Source organism: Phalacrocorax carbo, chromosome Z (assembly GCF_963921805.1).
Source record: "Phalacrocorax carbo chromosome Z, bPhaCar2.1, whole genome shotgun sequence".
In the NCBI taxonomy this organism is placed as follows: domain Eukaryota; kingdom Metazoa; phylum Chordata; class Aves; order Suliformes; family Phalacrocoracidae; genus Phalacrocorax; species Phalacrocorax carbo.
Genome location: NC_087548.1, coordinates 35361058 through 35373600, shown reverse-complemented (window position 1 = coordinate 35373600; position 12543 = coordinate 35361058). Strand labels below are relative to the sequence as shown.

The window sequence follows — 12543 nt, the reverse complement described above, 5'->3', positions numbered from 1 at the left end:
TACTTCTTGAACCTCCTAGGAGGTCCTATGGATGTAAAAGATGAGTGACAGCTTCTGACACAAGCTGCATGACTACTTGTTGGTCCGTAGGATTTGCCTACTCCTCTTCAAATCCTTCCCCTTTACCAGCAGGATGAAGGAGACACCACCTGATCCCCAGATCCTGGCCCTCATACTCCAAATCATGTAGTTATGCTTGATAATGCTCCCAGTCTCCCCATGCCATATCTGTGGTGTCCATGTGGAAGAGCAGTTGCAGGTAATAGCCTAAGGGTGAGACTACTACCTGCCTCAGTAATAGCCTATCCATGGTATCCAGGACCCAAGCCCCTGTCAGGCAGCAAACCTTGCCAGGTGACAGGTTGGGCTGGCAGAGGCGCCTCTGTCCCTGCAGCAGGGAGTTGCCCACCACTGTTCTTGCCCCGTCCTGCCTGTACTGCCACAGGACTTGGGCACAGCCAGTTTGGAAGCTTCGCTGGACAGAGCTCCCTGTCTTTGCTGCCAGGGCTCAAAACTTGCTCTGTAGATCAGAGCTGTAAGCGGAGCAGAACCATCCTCCTGGTGCTGGAGCTTGCAAGCTTCCAGGCTTTGCCAGACTTGCCATCTCCATGCCCAGCCTAACAAGTTAAGGCTTTGCCTGCTTCTCCTCTGTGCAGTGGGAGTTCCTGTAGCTCTAGGGTCTTGGACGGGGTCTGGTCCATCACCTTTTGAGCATCCCTGGTGTGCTGTTTGCTCACCTCCTCCCACGGCTTCTCTGCTTTAAAAGGATATAAAATGTTTTTTAGTTCCAAACCTGCTGGTTGCCAAAGCTAACTTACAACAGAGGCCTGTTAATAACTGGCAAATTCAGGAGTATAATACTGGATTTATATGTCTAGTGGCTGTACATATGTGTGTAGTATATTAATACTGTGTATGCAGCAGACTATGTTGCATGCATACTACATATAGTAAAATTTAAAAAGTATAGTAAATATAGGCCTAAGTAGTTTTTATGATTAACATGATTGTAAAAAGTTTTAAGGGCACAGTAGCTCCCTGAAGCCCAGAAATCAGGGAAGCTAATGGGTAGAAGAGTAGTTTGGGCTTTATGTGTGTGTTTAAATATTCAGATATGTATATGAAGGCAGCCTGACAAAAAAGTAACAGTAGTAATCCTTCCCTTGAAGATTCTGCTGAATAGTGCTTACAACTTAGTGCTATGTTTTCATGAAGATCAGTTTCTCAAGGACTGAAGTTCATACTGTAGGACTTGGTGGGGTTTCTTCAGTGTAAAACAAAAAGAACCAGCACATTAAATTATCAGAGTGGAAACCTTGATGTTTTAAGTGTGATTAATAGTGAGAAAACTTACTGTTGTATGGTAACTCTTAATGATCCACATGAAAGATGTTAGGGTAGTGTGGTTCCTTTTTCTGTTGGTTTGCTATAAATGCCATGAAGAAGGCTTTTTAAGCAGGGAAAAAATGACAAATTCCTAGGGAAGCTTGTGACTATTTTATCATACAAGCTTTTAAAAAATAGTCTTGAAATATAGTTGGGAGACACTGATAGGTAGGTGGGATGAATCCTTGTATAACATAAATCATTGTACAAATCATTGTATTTCTTACTTGCTTTGCAACCTTTTTATTTTGATGGGAAAATTCTTTTTTTTTAATGTTTATGTCCTTTGCTTGCTGACAATTGCTTGCTTTACCTGTTACTTAATAGTTTTCCCAGCTACTTGTTTTACTTGCATCCTGATGATAAATGTTACTTTTTAGCGAGATATAACTAGTAAATGGAGTCATAAAATATTTCTCTTCCTGGTACTTGAACTATGTGTGTGAAATGTCCATAAGTTTTCATTAGTTCCTTAGATCAACAGCTAACAGGATGGGGGGTATTCCTATTTGAATGTATGTGGAACCATGTAGGTTGCATGACACTAGTTAACTTACTCTTTTTTTTTTTATTTATCTGTCTAGGATAATTTTTTTTCCCCTGGGTTGTGACAGATTATCACCTGTTTGTGTTCAATGGGACGACGAATTCACTTTGTGGTTGACCCTCAGGGTTGGTGCTGCATGGGCTTGATTATCTTTGTCTGGCTATACAATACAATCTGCATTCCAAAAGTCATCCTTTTTCCTCATTATGAAGAGGGACATATTTCACTTGTAGCAATTTTGTGTAAGTCAATTTAACTTAGCCCTTTTTTCTACTAGTACAAATAGTATCTTTGGACAGTAGCTAACATATATGAGAAAGGTCAGAAAATAAAGAATAAGTTGAAGGATAAAGATAGAGGATAAGAGTACTGGGATGCGTCCTACATTTTTGTGTTCTGAGAAGTCGAGGCACTTCATTTCAAAGGTATTATGGTAAAACTTGTTTGTGTGGGGGCTGGGGAAAAGCATTAATATGGCTTTCAGATCCTGTAGCTAGAACTTGTTGACAGAATTTCTGGCCCACAACTCCTAGTGCTTGTCAGAATTTGGGGTGGTAGTACTGATGGTTGACAAACTGAGTTTTGTTAGTTTTGTCGTATGTCCCTGGATGGGTCAGCTAATATGAGCTATCCTAATAGGTTTTGCTGGGAAAAAGTGTTGAATTGTAACTGGAACCAACTTCACAGTGAAGATGGACCATTGGGAATGTCCTTACCCAGAGAGGCTTTGAGTTGTAGAATGATTGGTGCTTATTTCATAAGACAGTGGAGGAACTTCTTCAATACAGTAGTAAGGTCATAGTGGCATCCCGCTGGTGCTATCCAAACGGTGTTCACTGCTACCTTCTCCTTTCCTTTTTTAAGACTGGGGATTACTAAATATTGTAGACTGTGTAGGACCAAAAATATATCTGGAATTGAATAGAAGGCTGAGTAATTTCCAGCTCGGTGCTGGAGCATCTGTATTTTTGATGCAGTGTATGTTTTGTACACCTGAAAAAGACTAACAAATGCTTATTTATTTTTTCAGGTTATTACTTCTGCTCGTTGTTTTGTATAGTTTCATTACTAAGAGCCTCAGTAGCTGATCCAGGAAAGCTACCTGAAAACCCAAAGATACCAATCACAGGTACATTAAGTTGTTTCTGTATAGTTGAATAAAAGTTATTTTCATGTCCTCAAAATAATTATGAATCAATTTGATTTTGAGAGATCTGATGGAAACCATAAGCTGTCTCTGCTGAAGCCTATATTGTTAATGAAATTAAAACCAGTGTGTCACTGTTTTTAACTTGTAAATTTCTAGCACTTTCCCTTGTGTAGACTCAAAATTTCTCTTTCAAAACTTGTATACCATAAGAAGTTTAGTAGAAGTTATGTAGACATTTCTGATACAAAATTTTTCCATGGGAGGAATTTTTTTACATTCTAGGCTTTCAAACATACTACATGGACTTCCAACATGATAATATTTAACAAAAATATTTAGAGGTGGTTAGTCATTATAATTCTACAGCTTTTTTCTATGTAAATTTATTATATGTTGAAAGTGGTGGTAGAAGGTACTCTTTATGTTGGATTTTACCTGTGTATTTTCTACACTTTTTAAAGTGGCTTACATTTGTTGGGCTGTTAACCAAACAAATGTGATGCTAATTACGTTGCATTGCTATAGAGTAGCAACTTCACATATGAGAATTACCTTCCGTGCTTGTGAATTTATCCCACAATTCCTGTATGGTATCTGATGCTCCAGAAATTGGAGGAAATTTGAAACCTTAATAATCCTCCACAGAGAAAGCCAATATTTTTATGAACTGTTTGATGCTATTTAGGTGCTTGTCTAATGCATAGAGCTTTTACATAGCAGTTTGGAATGGAGTAGGGCTACTAAATAGCATGAGATCTGTCACGTTAACAGAAAATACCTTTTGAATGTAGAAAATATATCAAATGTGGTGAGGGGTGAATATTTCAGTCTTGTCTTGCAACCTGGTGGATGCCAGGAGTAACATGTTGTTCTCTCTTTCTGATGTTAGTGAGAGTCTAGGGTGGTGTGTTTGGAAACAAGATCTGTTTAGCCTCAGCACTGAAGTTATGCTGTGCACAAACTGGGCAGCAGATAGTAGGAAGGGATGAATCACCCTGGCATGCAGATATGAAACAATGATTGTAGACAGTCTCATGTCAGTGTTGTTTCTGCTCCTGGTAACTGAGCCTTATGACTCAGTAAAACCAAAGGTGGCTCAGACTTGGGTTCTGCAGTCACAGTTTTTGCTGCAGGAAGAACAACATGGATTCTGCAACCTGAGCTGGAGAATGGAGACGCTCATTAAAGACTGAATGTTCATTTACCTGCAAAACACCAGGACCAGTACAAGTTCCTTTTGTGCACAAATGTTTCTTTCTCTTTTAAGGAACCCCTTTGAATAGCTCTCCAGCTTCTTCGTGCTCCATTCATTTCACATGGCAGTGATACTTCACAGATGCTTCTGAAGATGAAACACTTAGGCTTGACTGTGACATTGATATTATGATTTGGTGTGTGCTCTATTGGGTTTTGCACTTTCTAAAATAGCACTTCATTTCTCTGGTATTCTTTAGGTTGACAGGAAGATACGTTTTTGTGTGGTATAAATTGTATTAAAAAATGAGATTGGGGTGTTTCTTAACTCTGCTGGTAGCTACCCTATTAGGGAGTGACACCGTTGTGACACTCGATTTATGGGAACAGACTGTAAATCAGTATCCATCTGGCATTATTACTAGTTTAATGATCTCAGATATTGGGCTTCTTTATTTCCAGTGTCCAAATGTTATTTTGCAGCAAGAAAGACAAGATTAGAGCTGCCTTCACATGGCTCAGAAGAGCTAAATTTAACTTTATTTTGTTTACATAGGGGCAATACTTTACTGTATAAAATTTCAGAATGCCCTACTGTAAAAACTAAGCTGGGATTTAAGAAATTTCTCTGCATCAAAAAAGTTCTATTTAGGTAGAAACAACCAGTCAAAGTATTTACAATTCCCGGTCACGCACCTATTTTCCTTAAAGACAGAAAATATTTGCTTTTGTAAATGGAAGTATTACAGTGTCGGTGTGACTTGTTTCCCATGTGAAGATGAACTTTCTGAATATATCATTTGAATTCTCATTTTCAGAGGCTTCCTCTGATTTGGGTAGTGCAATTTGAGATAAATAATAGCTAAGCTGAGCAATAGTAGCTCCTGATAGTTTCAGCTACTCAGTATCCCTGGAGATCAGCTTAAAGAGTCTGTCATTGGGCATCCAAAAATAGTGTGTATTTTTAAATACAAGCCTGTCTGTTCTTAGGTTGCCTTATGTGTAAAATTGCATATTGTGAGATGCATATCTTAAAATGCTTTGAGACGGAAGATGCTCCTGAAGTCTTCATTGTATATTTTTAGCTAACTAGCTTTGACAAATATAGAGTAGCAGTATTTCCTCAGGAGGTTTTGGAATGACAGGGAGATTGTACAATGGTTCTGTCTAGCAGATAGGTTTTTTCACAGTGGATGTGTAAGAAAATAATTGAATTATGGTCTTCCTTGTTCGAGTGACAGCTTTTGTGCTCTAGTAATTAGTCCTTAGAAATATATAGCAGGAGAGAGGATTTTGGAGAAGAAAACTGGCACTGAGCGGCAGTAATATCTTCCAATCTCTTCCAGTTTAATTAAGGTGACAGTGGAAAAAAGTTTTGTATATGCTGCTTACCCTTCTCAGATCATAGTGAGAGTTTTTTTCTCTTTGAATCACTAGCATATCGATTTACCATGAGCGTGCTGTACTGAGTTTAAATCTCTCTAATATGTATTTACATTCTCACCTAGAACGAGAATATTGGGAATTATGTAACAAATGCAATATGATGAGACCAAAGCGTTCACACCATTGCAGTCGTTGTGGACACTGCGTGAGGAGGATGGATCACCATTGTCCATGGTAAGACCAGGACATTTGTTCTAACAATCTATTGTTGTTTTAGTCAGTCATTCAAAGTTCATGGTCTTGACTATTGCTCATTTGTCATATTTGTTTCCCAGTAGTGCTTAATCATTTAGGCATTTAGAGCAGGGAAAGAACAGCTTTGAGACTTTCTTACATCTGCAAGTAAAACTGACAGTAAGAATTGTTGCAATGTAATGTTTTATCATTGTAAAATGCCACATAATTTCAGAAAATTCATGTTTTGTGTAAAGAATTAGAATTTTTGCTCCTGAAACTGATCTCAATATAATTAATTTGTACATTGCAGATTTATTTCATTTGTTGCAATATAGTTTCTGGTGCTGGAAACAATATTTTTTTTTTGAAGGAAATTAAACAATATTTATGATTCTTGGATTGAAATAAAATTACAATTTCAGTGTAAGAGGGAATGCTCTTTATAATAAATAGATCATGGTTTCAGACAGGTTTTAATTTTCAGTTTACTGAATGGCTGTGCTGAATAGAAAATGTTATTGACTCATACCATGCCCCACTTGTCATATTCTCTCTGATTTTGTGTGAAATTACTTATTTTAGCGTTCTCTAACTAATTTCAGTCAAAATGAACTAAATGGCTAAAATTCTCTATTTAAACAGATTGTATCTTAAAATGAAAATAAACATTTCTGTCAGTAGTTCTGAGATACCATTTCCAGCAAGACAGCAACCATGGACTGCAGAGGACAGAGCTGACATTACGATCCTCCGACATTGATTTAGCCGTTTTTCAAACTATCCTTTTTGTCAATCGCTACTTCAGCAAATAGTGCCAGTATAATGCTTTTGTCATTATGGCATAGCTTGGTACTGATGTCTGTGCCAATGCTTGTATGAAATTGCATCCTGACCACATTTTTTGCATCAGTGTAACTTCTGTGAAGCAGACTAGATGTAGATTTCAAAGGTTTTGAATCTTGTACTTACGATTTCTAGAATCCTTGTGATGCCTTTATTCGTTTATGCTGGAATATGCAGAAGGAGTTTCTCGGTAGAGATGGCTGTTCTGTCTTCTGTGTCTTAGGCACCTTCCTAAGTCATTCTTATCTGTCATTGGGGTACCCTGTGATCACATATATTTCAAACCATTCATCTGCATTTCCAGAGTTTAGAGTCTATATGGTTTTCAACCAGTGAAATGTGTTAAGTAGCAGAAGATAATACTTACTGCTGTGAAATTTTGCAGACTTCTAAAAAATAATTTTGTTACTTGACTATTACTTAAAATTGTAGGAGTATCTTTGCTATATATGGAGGAACAGAGAAATGTCTCCTGTTCTAAGCAGTGATCTCATTAATGCAACCTACACTTTGACAGTGTAAAGAAACCACTCTTTACAGTAACTGCCATTGCTAACATACAAACCCCCACTTTGATTAAGAATTAGTTAGTAGTGCTTATGTTTGCTCCACAAATAATCGTAACTTCTCTTATTCACAATGTCATAACTGCAGTGTTACATTCTTCATATCTCTGTCTTTATATATACACTTTGTTTCTCTGCAGGATTAATAATTGTGTTGGTGAAGACAATCATTGGCTGTTTTTACAGCTGTGTTTCTACACTCAGATCCTTAGTTCCTATACGCTGATACTTGATTTTTGCCATTACTACTACTTTTTGCCTCTGAAAAAAGAAAACTGGGTAAGAATCTGTTTTCTCTATGAAGTAAATAAATAGCTAGTACTGCAACGTAATTTATTTTGGTATCTAGTTACTGCACATTTCTGCTGGTTCAATTGTTGCTAGTGAAGAGAGTTCATCTAGATGTATGTTGTCAAGTGGGCAAACTGATTTGTGGTCAGTAACAAAATATTCTGAAAGGGTATATGATTTCTGTGTGTTAAAAACACAATGTTAGTTTTCTTAGAAATCTGGGACTGGAGGACAGAACCAGTTAGGTTCCTTTGGAAGTGATTAGTGAATACTGGGAAGAAGCAAGATAAATGCTTTAGGTGTATTCAAATTTCTTTTTACTTTCTCCAAAGTAAATTTATGCAGAGTATATATCTACCCTAAGTCCCTACTAAAAATGCTGATATTGCAAAAAAATGAGAAAAAAAACCCCACACATACGATAGTTTTGAAAGGAGAAAAATGTACATTGGTTTTGAAGCCATATTTTGCGTTGCTTTGAAAAGGTCATGAGCATTAAGGGAGGATTAAGTTCAGTTTGTTTTACTTCAATTCTATGCCATTATCATATTTCAGCATCTTGTCATCAGCAAAATGCAGTTAACACACAGAGAGAATGGACTTATGGATTGGAGTAGAGTAAAAAATCATGGAATTTCTTCCATTATGGAATTGAAGTTGTAAAGTCTCTGTGTCTGGTGCTCATTTATGTCTCTTATCTGTAATGTTCAGAATATTCAAGAGGTTTGCTTAAAAGTTGCTGAATGCTTGAAAGAGCTAGAACATCAAAGCTGATACTCTTTCTTTTGAAGAATATGAGATCTTGCATATAAAGAAACATAAAAACTTCTACCCAAAGTCTGAAATGGACTTGTATTGATACTGCACTGTAACAAATAGATGTGCACTAAAGAGAAAAACCTAAACAAGTTTGAAACATATTCAAAATTAGATAACATTCCAGTGAAGACACTTAAGACCATCCCAGAAATTGGTAGTATACTTTAAATTTTGTTGAGATTTTTTCCAAGTACTGAAATGCTGCAGACTTCTTTTTATTCTTTTTATTTTATTTTTATTCTTTTTATTCTACTCTCTGCTGGTGATGTGGCACCCATCTTTCAAGGCTGCTGGAGGCTGGCCTTTGGTTATGAGTAAGGCAAGTCCCATTCTACATTTTGTTGAACAACTTGATTTTGTTATATTATTTTGTATCCTAAATGGTATAAAATAAGAATATTAAACTTCCTGAACAATTCTACTTCTGGAAAGAATGGGGCATAGCCTTCCAAGCTTCTAATTTGGACCCATATCAGTCTGCAGTGGATGTGATCACAGAATCACAGAATGGTAGGTGTTGGAAGGGACCTCTGGAGATCATCTTGTCCAACCCCCCTACTTGAGCAGGCACACCTAGAGCAAGGGGGCACAGGAACGCGTCCAGGCGGGTTTTGAATGTCTCCAGGGAAGGAGACTCTACAACCTCCCTGGGCAGCCTGTTCCACTGCTCTGTCACCCTCACAGTAAGGAAGTTTTTTTTAATGTTTAGGTGGAACTTCCTGTGTTCCAACTTGTGCCCATTGCCCATTGTCATGTCATTGGGCACTATTGAAAAGAGTCTGGTCCCATTGTCCTGATACTTGCCCTTCAGATATTTGTAAGTGTTGGTAAGATCCACCCTCAGTCTTCTCTTCTCCAGGCTCAACAAACCCAGGTCTGTCAGCCTTTCCTCATAAGGGAGATGGTCTGGCCCCCTAATCATCTTGGTAGTTCTCAGCTGGACTTGCTCAAGCAGTTCCCTGCCCTTCTTAAACTGCGGGGTCTAAAACTGGACACAGTACTCCCAAATGTGGTCTCACTAGGGTGGAAGAGAGGGGGAAGATAACCTCTCTTGACCTGCTGGCCACACTTCTTTTAATGCACCCCAGAATACTGTTGGCCTTCTTGGCCACAAGGGCAGAGTGCTGGCTCACAGTCAACTTGCTGTACACCTGCACTTCCAAGTCCTTCTCAACAGAACCACTTTCCAGTAGTTCAGCCCCCAGCCTATACTGGTGCATGGGGCTGTTCCTCCCCAGGTGCAGAACCCTACTCTTGCTCTTGTTGGATTTCATCAGGTTCCCCTTGGCTCAGCTCTCCAGCCTGTCCAGGTCTTGTTGGATGGCAGCACAGCCTTCTGGTATATCTGCCACTCCTCCCAGCTTGGTATCATCAGCAAACTTGCTGAGGGTACGCTCTGTCCCTTTGTCCAGGTCATTGATGAATATACTGAAGAGGACTGGACCCAGCATAGACCCCTGGGGAACACCTCTAGTTACAGGCTTCCAACCAGACTCTGCCCCGTTGATCACAACCCTCTGAGCTCTGTTGCTGAGCCAGTTTTCAATCCACCTCACTGTCCACTCATCCAACCTACGCTTCCTTAGCTTGTCTGTGAGGAAGTATGGGAGACAGTGTTGGACGCCTTACTGAAGTCAGGATAGACAACTTCCACTGCTTTCCTTTCATCTATCCAGCCAGTCACACCATCATAGAAGGCTATCAGGTTGTTCAAGCATAATCTTCCCTTGGTGAATTCATGTTGACTATTTCTGATAACCTTCTTTTCCTCTACATTCCTGGAGGTAATCTCCAGGACGAGCTGCTCCATCACCTTTCGGGGGATGGAGGTGAGGCTGACTGGCCTATAGTTTCCCAGGTCCTCCTTGCCATTTTTGAAGATTGGAGTGACATTTCCTTTCCTCCAGTCCTTGGGCACCTCTCCTGTCCAAAGGTGATGGAGAGTGGCTTGGCAAGAACATCTGCCAGCTCCCTCAGAACTTTTGGGTGCATCCCATCAGGACCCATGGATTTGTGAGGATCCAGTTTGCATAGGTGATCTCTGACCCACTCCTCCTCAACCAAGGGGAAGTCTTCCTTTCTCCAGATTTTCTCTCTCACCTCTGGGGGATGAGATGCCTGAGGGTCAGTCTTAGCAGTAAAGACTGAAGCAAAGAAGGCATTCAATAACTCTGCCTTCTCTGCATCCTGTCACCAGGGCACCCACCTCATTCATCAGCGGGCCCACAGTTTCCCCTGTCTTCCTTTTACTGCTGATGTATTTGAAGAAGCCCTTCATGTTATCCTTGACATATCTTGGCAGGTATAGTTCCAAGTGGGCCTGGCCTTCCTCATTGCACCTCTGCAAACCCTGACAGCATTCCCATATTCCTCCCTAGTGGCCAGTCCCTTTTTCCACATGCTGTGAACCTCCCTCTTCCATTTCAGTTTCTCTAGAAGCTCTTTGCTCATCCCTGTGGGTCTCCTGGCTCCGTTTGACTTCTCCCTCCTAGGGATGCACTGATCTTGAGCTTGGAGGAAGTGGTACTTGAATACTGACCAGCTCTCTTGGACCCCCCTGCCTTCTAGAGCCCTAGCCCATGGGATTCCTCCAAGCAGGTCTCTGAAGAGGCTAAAGTCAGCCCTCTTGAAGTCCAAGGCTGTAATTCTACTTGTCGCCCGGCTTCCACCACGCAGTGTCCTGAACTCCTACCATCTCATGGTCATTGCAGCCAAGGCTACCCCCAGCTCTCACATCCTCAACCACTCCTTCCTTGTTCGTTAGGATAAGGTCAAGCAGCACATCTTGCCTTGTTGGCTCCTCCACCACCTGCATCAAAAAGTTGTCCTCGAGCTCTGTAGGAACCACCTGGATTATGTGTGCCTCACCGTGTTGCTTTTCCAGCAAGTATCAGGGTGGTTGAAGTCCCCCATGAGAACCAGGGCCTGTGATTGAGAGGCTACTTCCAGCTGTCTGTAGAAAGCTTCATCGACTTCCTCTTCTTGATCAGGTGGCCTGTAGCAAACACCCACAACAGTGTTGCCCGTATTTGCGTGCCCCTTAATTTTTACCCATAAGCTCTTGACTTGTTCTTCCTCCACCCCTAGGCAGAACTCGATGCATTCCAGTTGCTCCCTCACATAAAAAGCAGCTCCCCCATGTTGCCTTGCTGGTCTGTCTTTCCTGAAAAGCCTGTGGCCATCCATGACAGCATTCTAGTCATGCGAGCTATCCCACCATGTCTCTGTGACTGCAGTCAGATCATGGCCCTGTGACCACACACAGACCTCTAGTTCCTCCTATTTATTCCCCATGCTGTGTGCATTGGTATACAGGCATTTCAGAAAGGTGCTTCAGCATGCAGGTAACCCTGGAGGAGTGCACAAGCATTCACCGTAGCCATGCACACCCTTGAGGTGGGTGGTTACCTGATTGTCATCTTGTGAGGCAGCTAATACACCGTTGTCATTGCTCTAGTTGGCCTGGCTTATTTCCCCATCACAATGGCATTAGTATTGCCACTTTGGACCCCACCCCTGAGTCCCTCAGTTTAGAGCCCTCCTCACCAAGCTGGCTAGCCCGCTGCCAAAGACTCCCTTGCCCCTTCCATACAGGTGGATTCCATCCCTTCCTAACAGGCTATGGTTGCTGAGGAATGTCCCATTGCCATAAAAGCCAAAACCCTCACGTCAACATAATTTGCCCATTTCTAGTGATGTTCCTAGGAAAGTGTATGTGGAGATGATGTGTCAAAGGAGAGCTGAAAGTATAGGAGGACTGTACTCTCTGCACCATCCAGAGCTGATAAGAGTGTTATGTTCAAGTTGAGAGATAACAACTTGTTATTATATTGAATGTACCAAATTTGAGGAGTTTTACAAATCTCTCTTAAAATAACTTTTCTAAAGGAATTTTGTTTTTCAATTATTTTTCATCTATATGAATATTTCCATTTAAGTGGTTTAAGGGACTCTAGAAAATATGGAAAAGAGAAGAATTTGCTGTCTGCTTGGAGCATCTTTCTATAGACACTGCCCTGTAAACTGAGACAGCCCTGTAAAATGTGTCTTTTAAAATGGAGTACTCATATTTTTTACTGTGTTTCCAGTTGCATATGAGCTCTTTGTATTCACCTTGTTTTACA

At 40.4% G+C, this 12543-nt stretch overlaps 1 protein-coding gene across 10 annotated transcripts in view; it reads left to right on the top strand.

The window, feature by feature from the left end:
- Nucleotides 1-12543, top strand: part of ZDHHC21 (zinc finger DHHC-type palmitoyltransferase 21) — a 49696-nt gene that overhangs the window by 4651 nt on the left and 32502 nt on the right. For 9 of the 10 annotated variants that reach the window (XM_064438050.1, XM_064438049.1, XM_064438052.1 and 6 more), the window contains 4 exons: nt 1971-2175; nt 2964-3062; nt 5786-5897; nt 7450-7588. In XM_064438050.1, the coding sequence (XP_064294120.1) occupies nt 2022-2175; nt 2964-3062; nt 5786-5897; nt 7450-7588 (504 nt within the window). In that variant the 5' untranslated portion in view covers nt 1971-2021. Of the gene's footprint in view, nt 1-1970; nt 2176-2963; nt 3063-4350; nt 4475-5785; nt 5898-7449; nt 7589-12543 lie in introns of those variants that run through there. The other variant, XM_064438055.1, reaches the window with a different exon arrangement.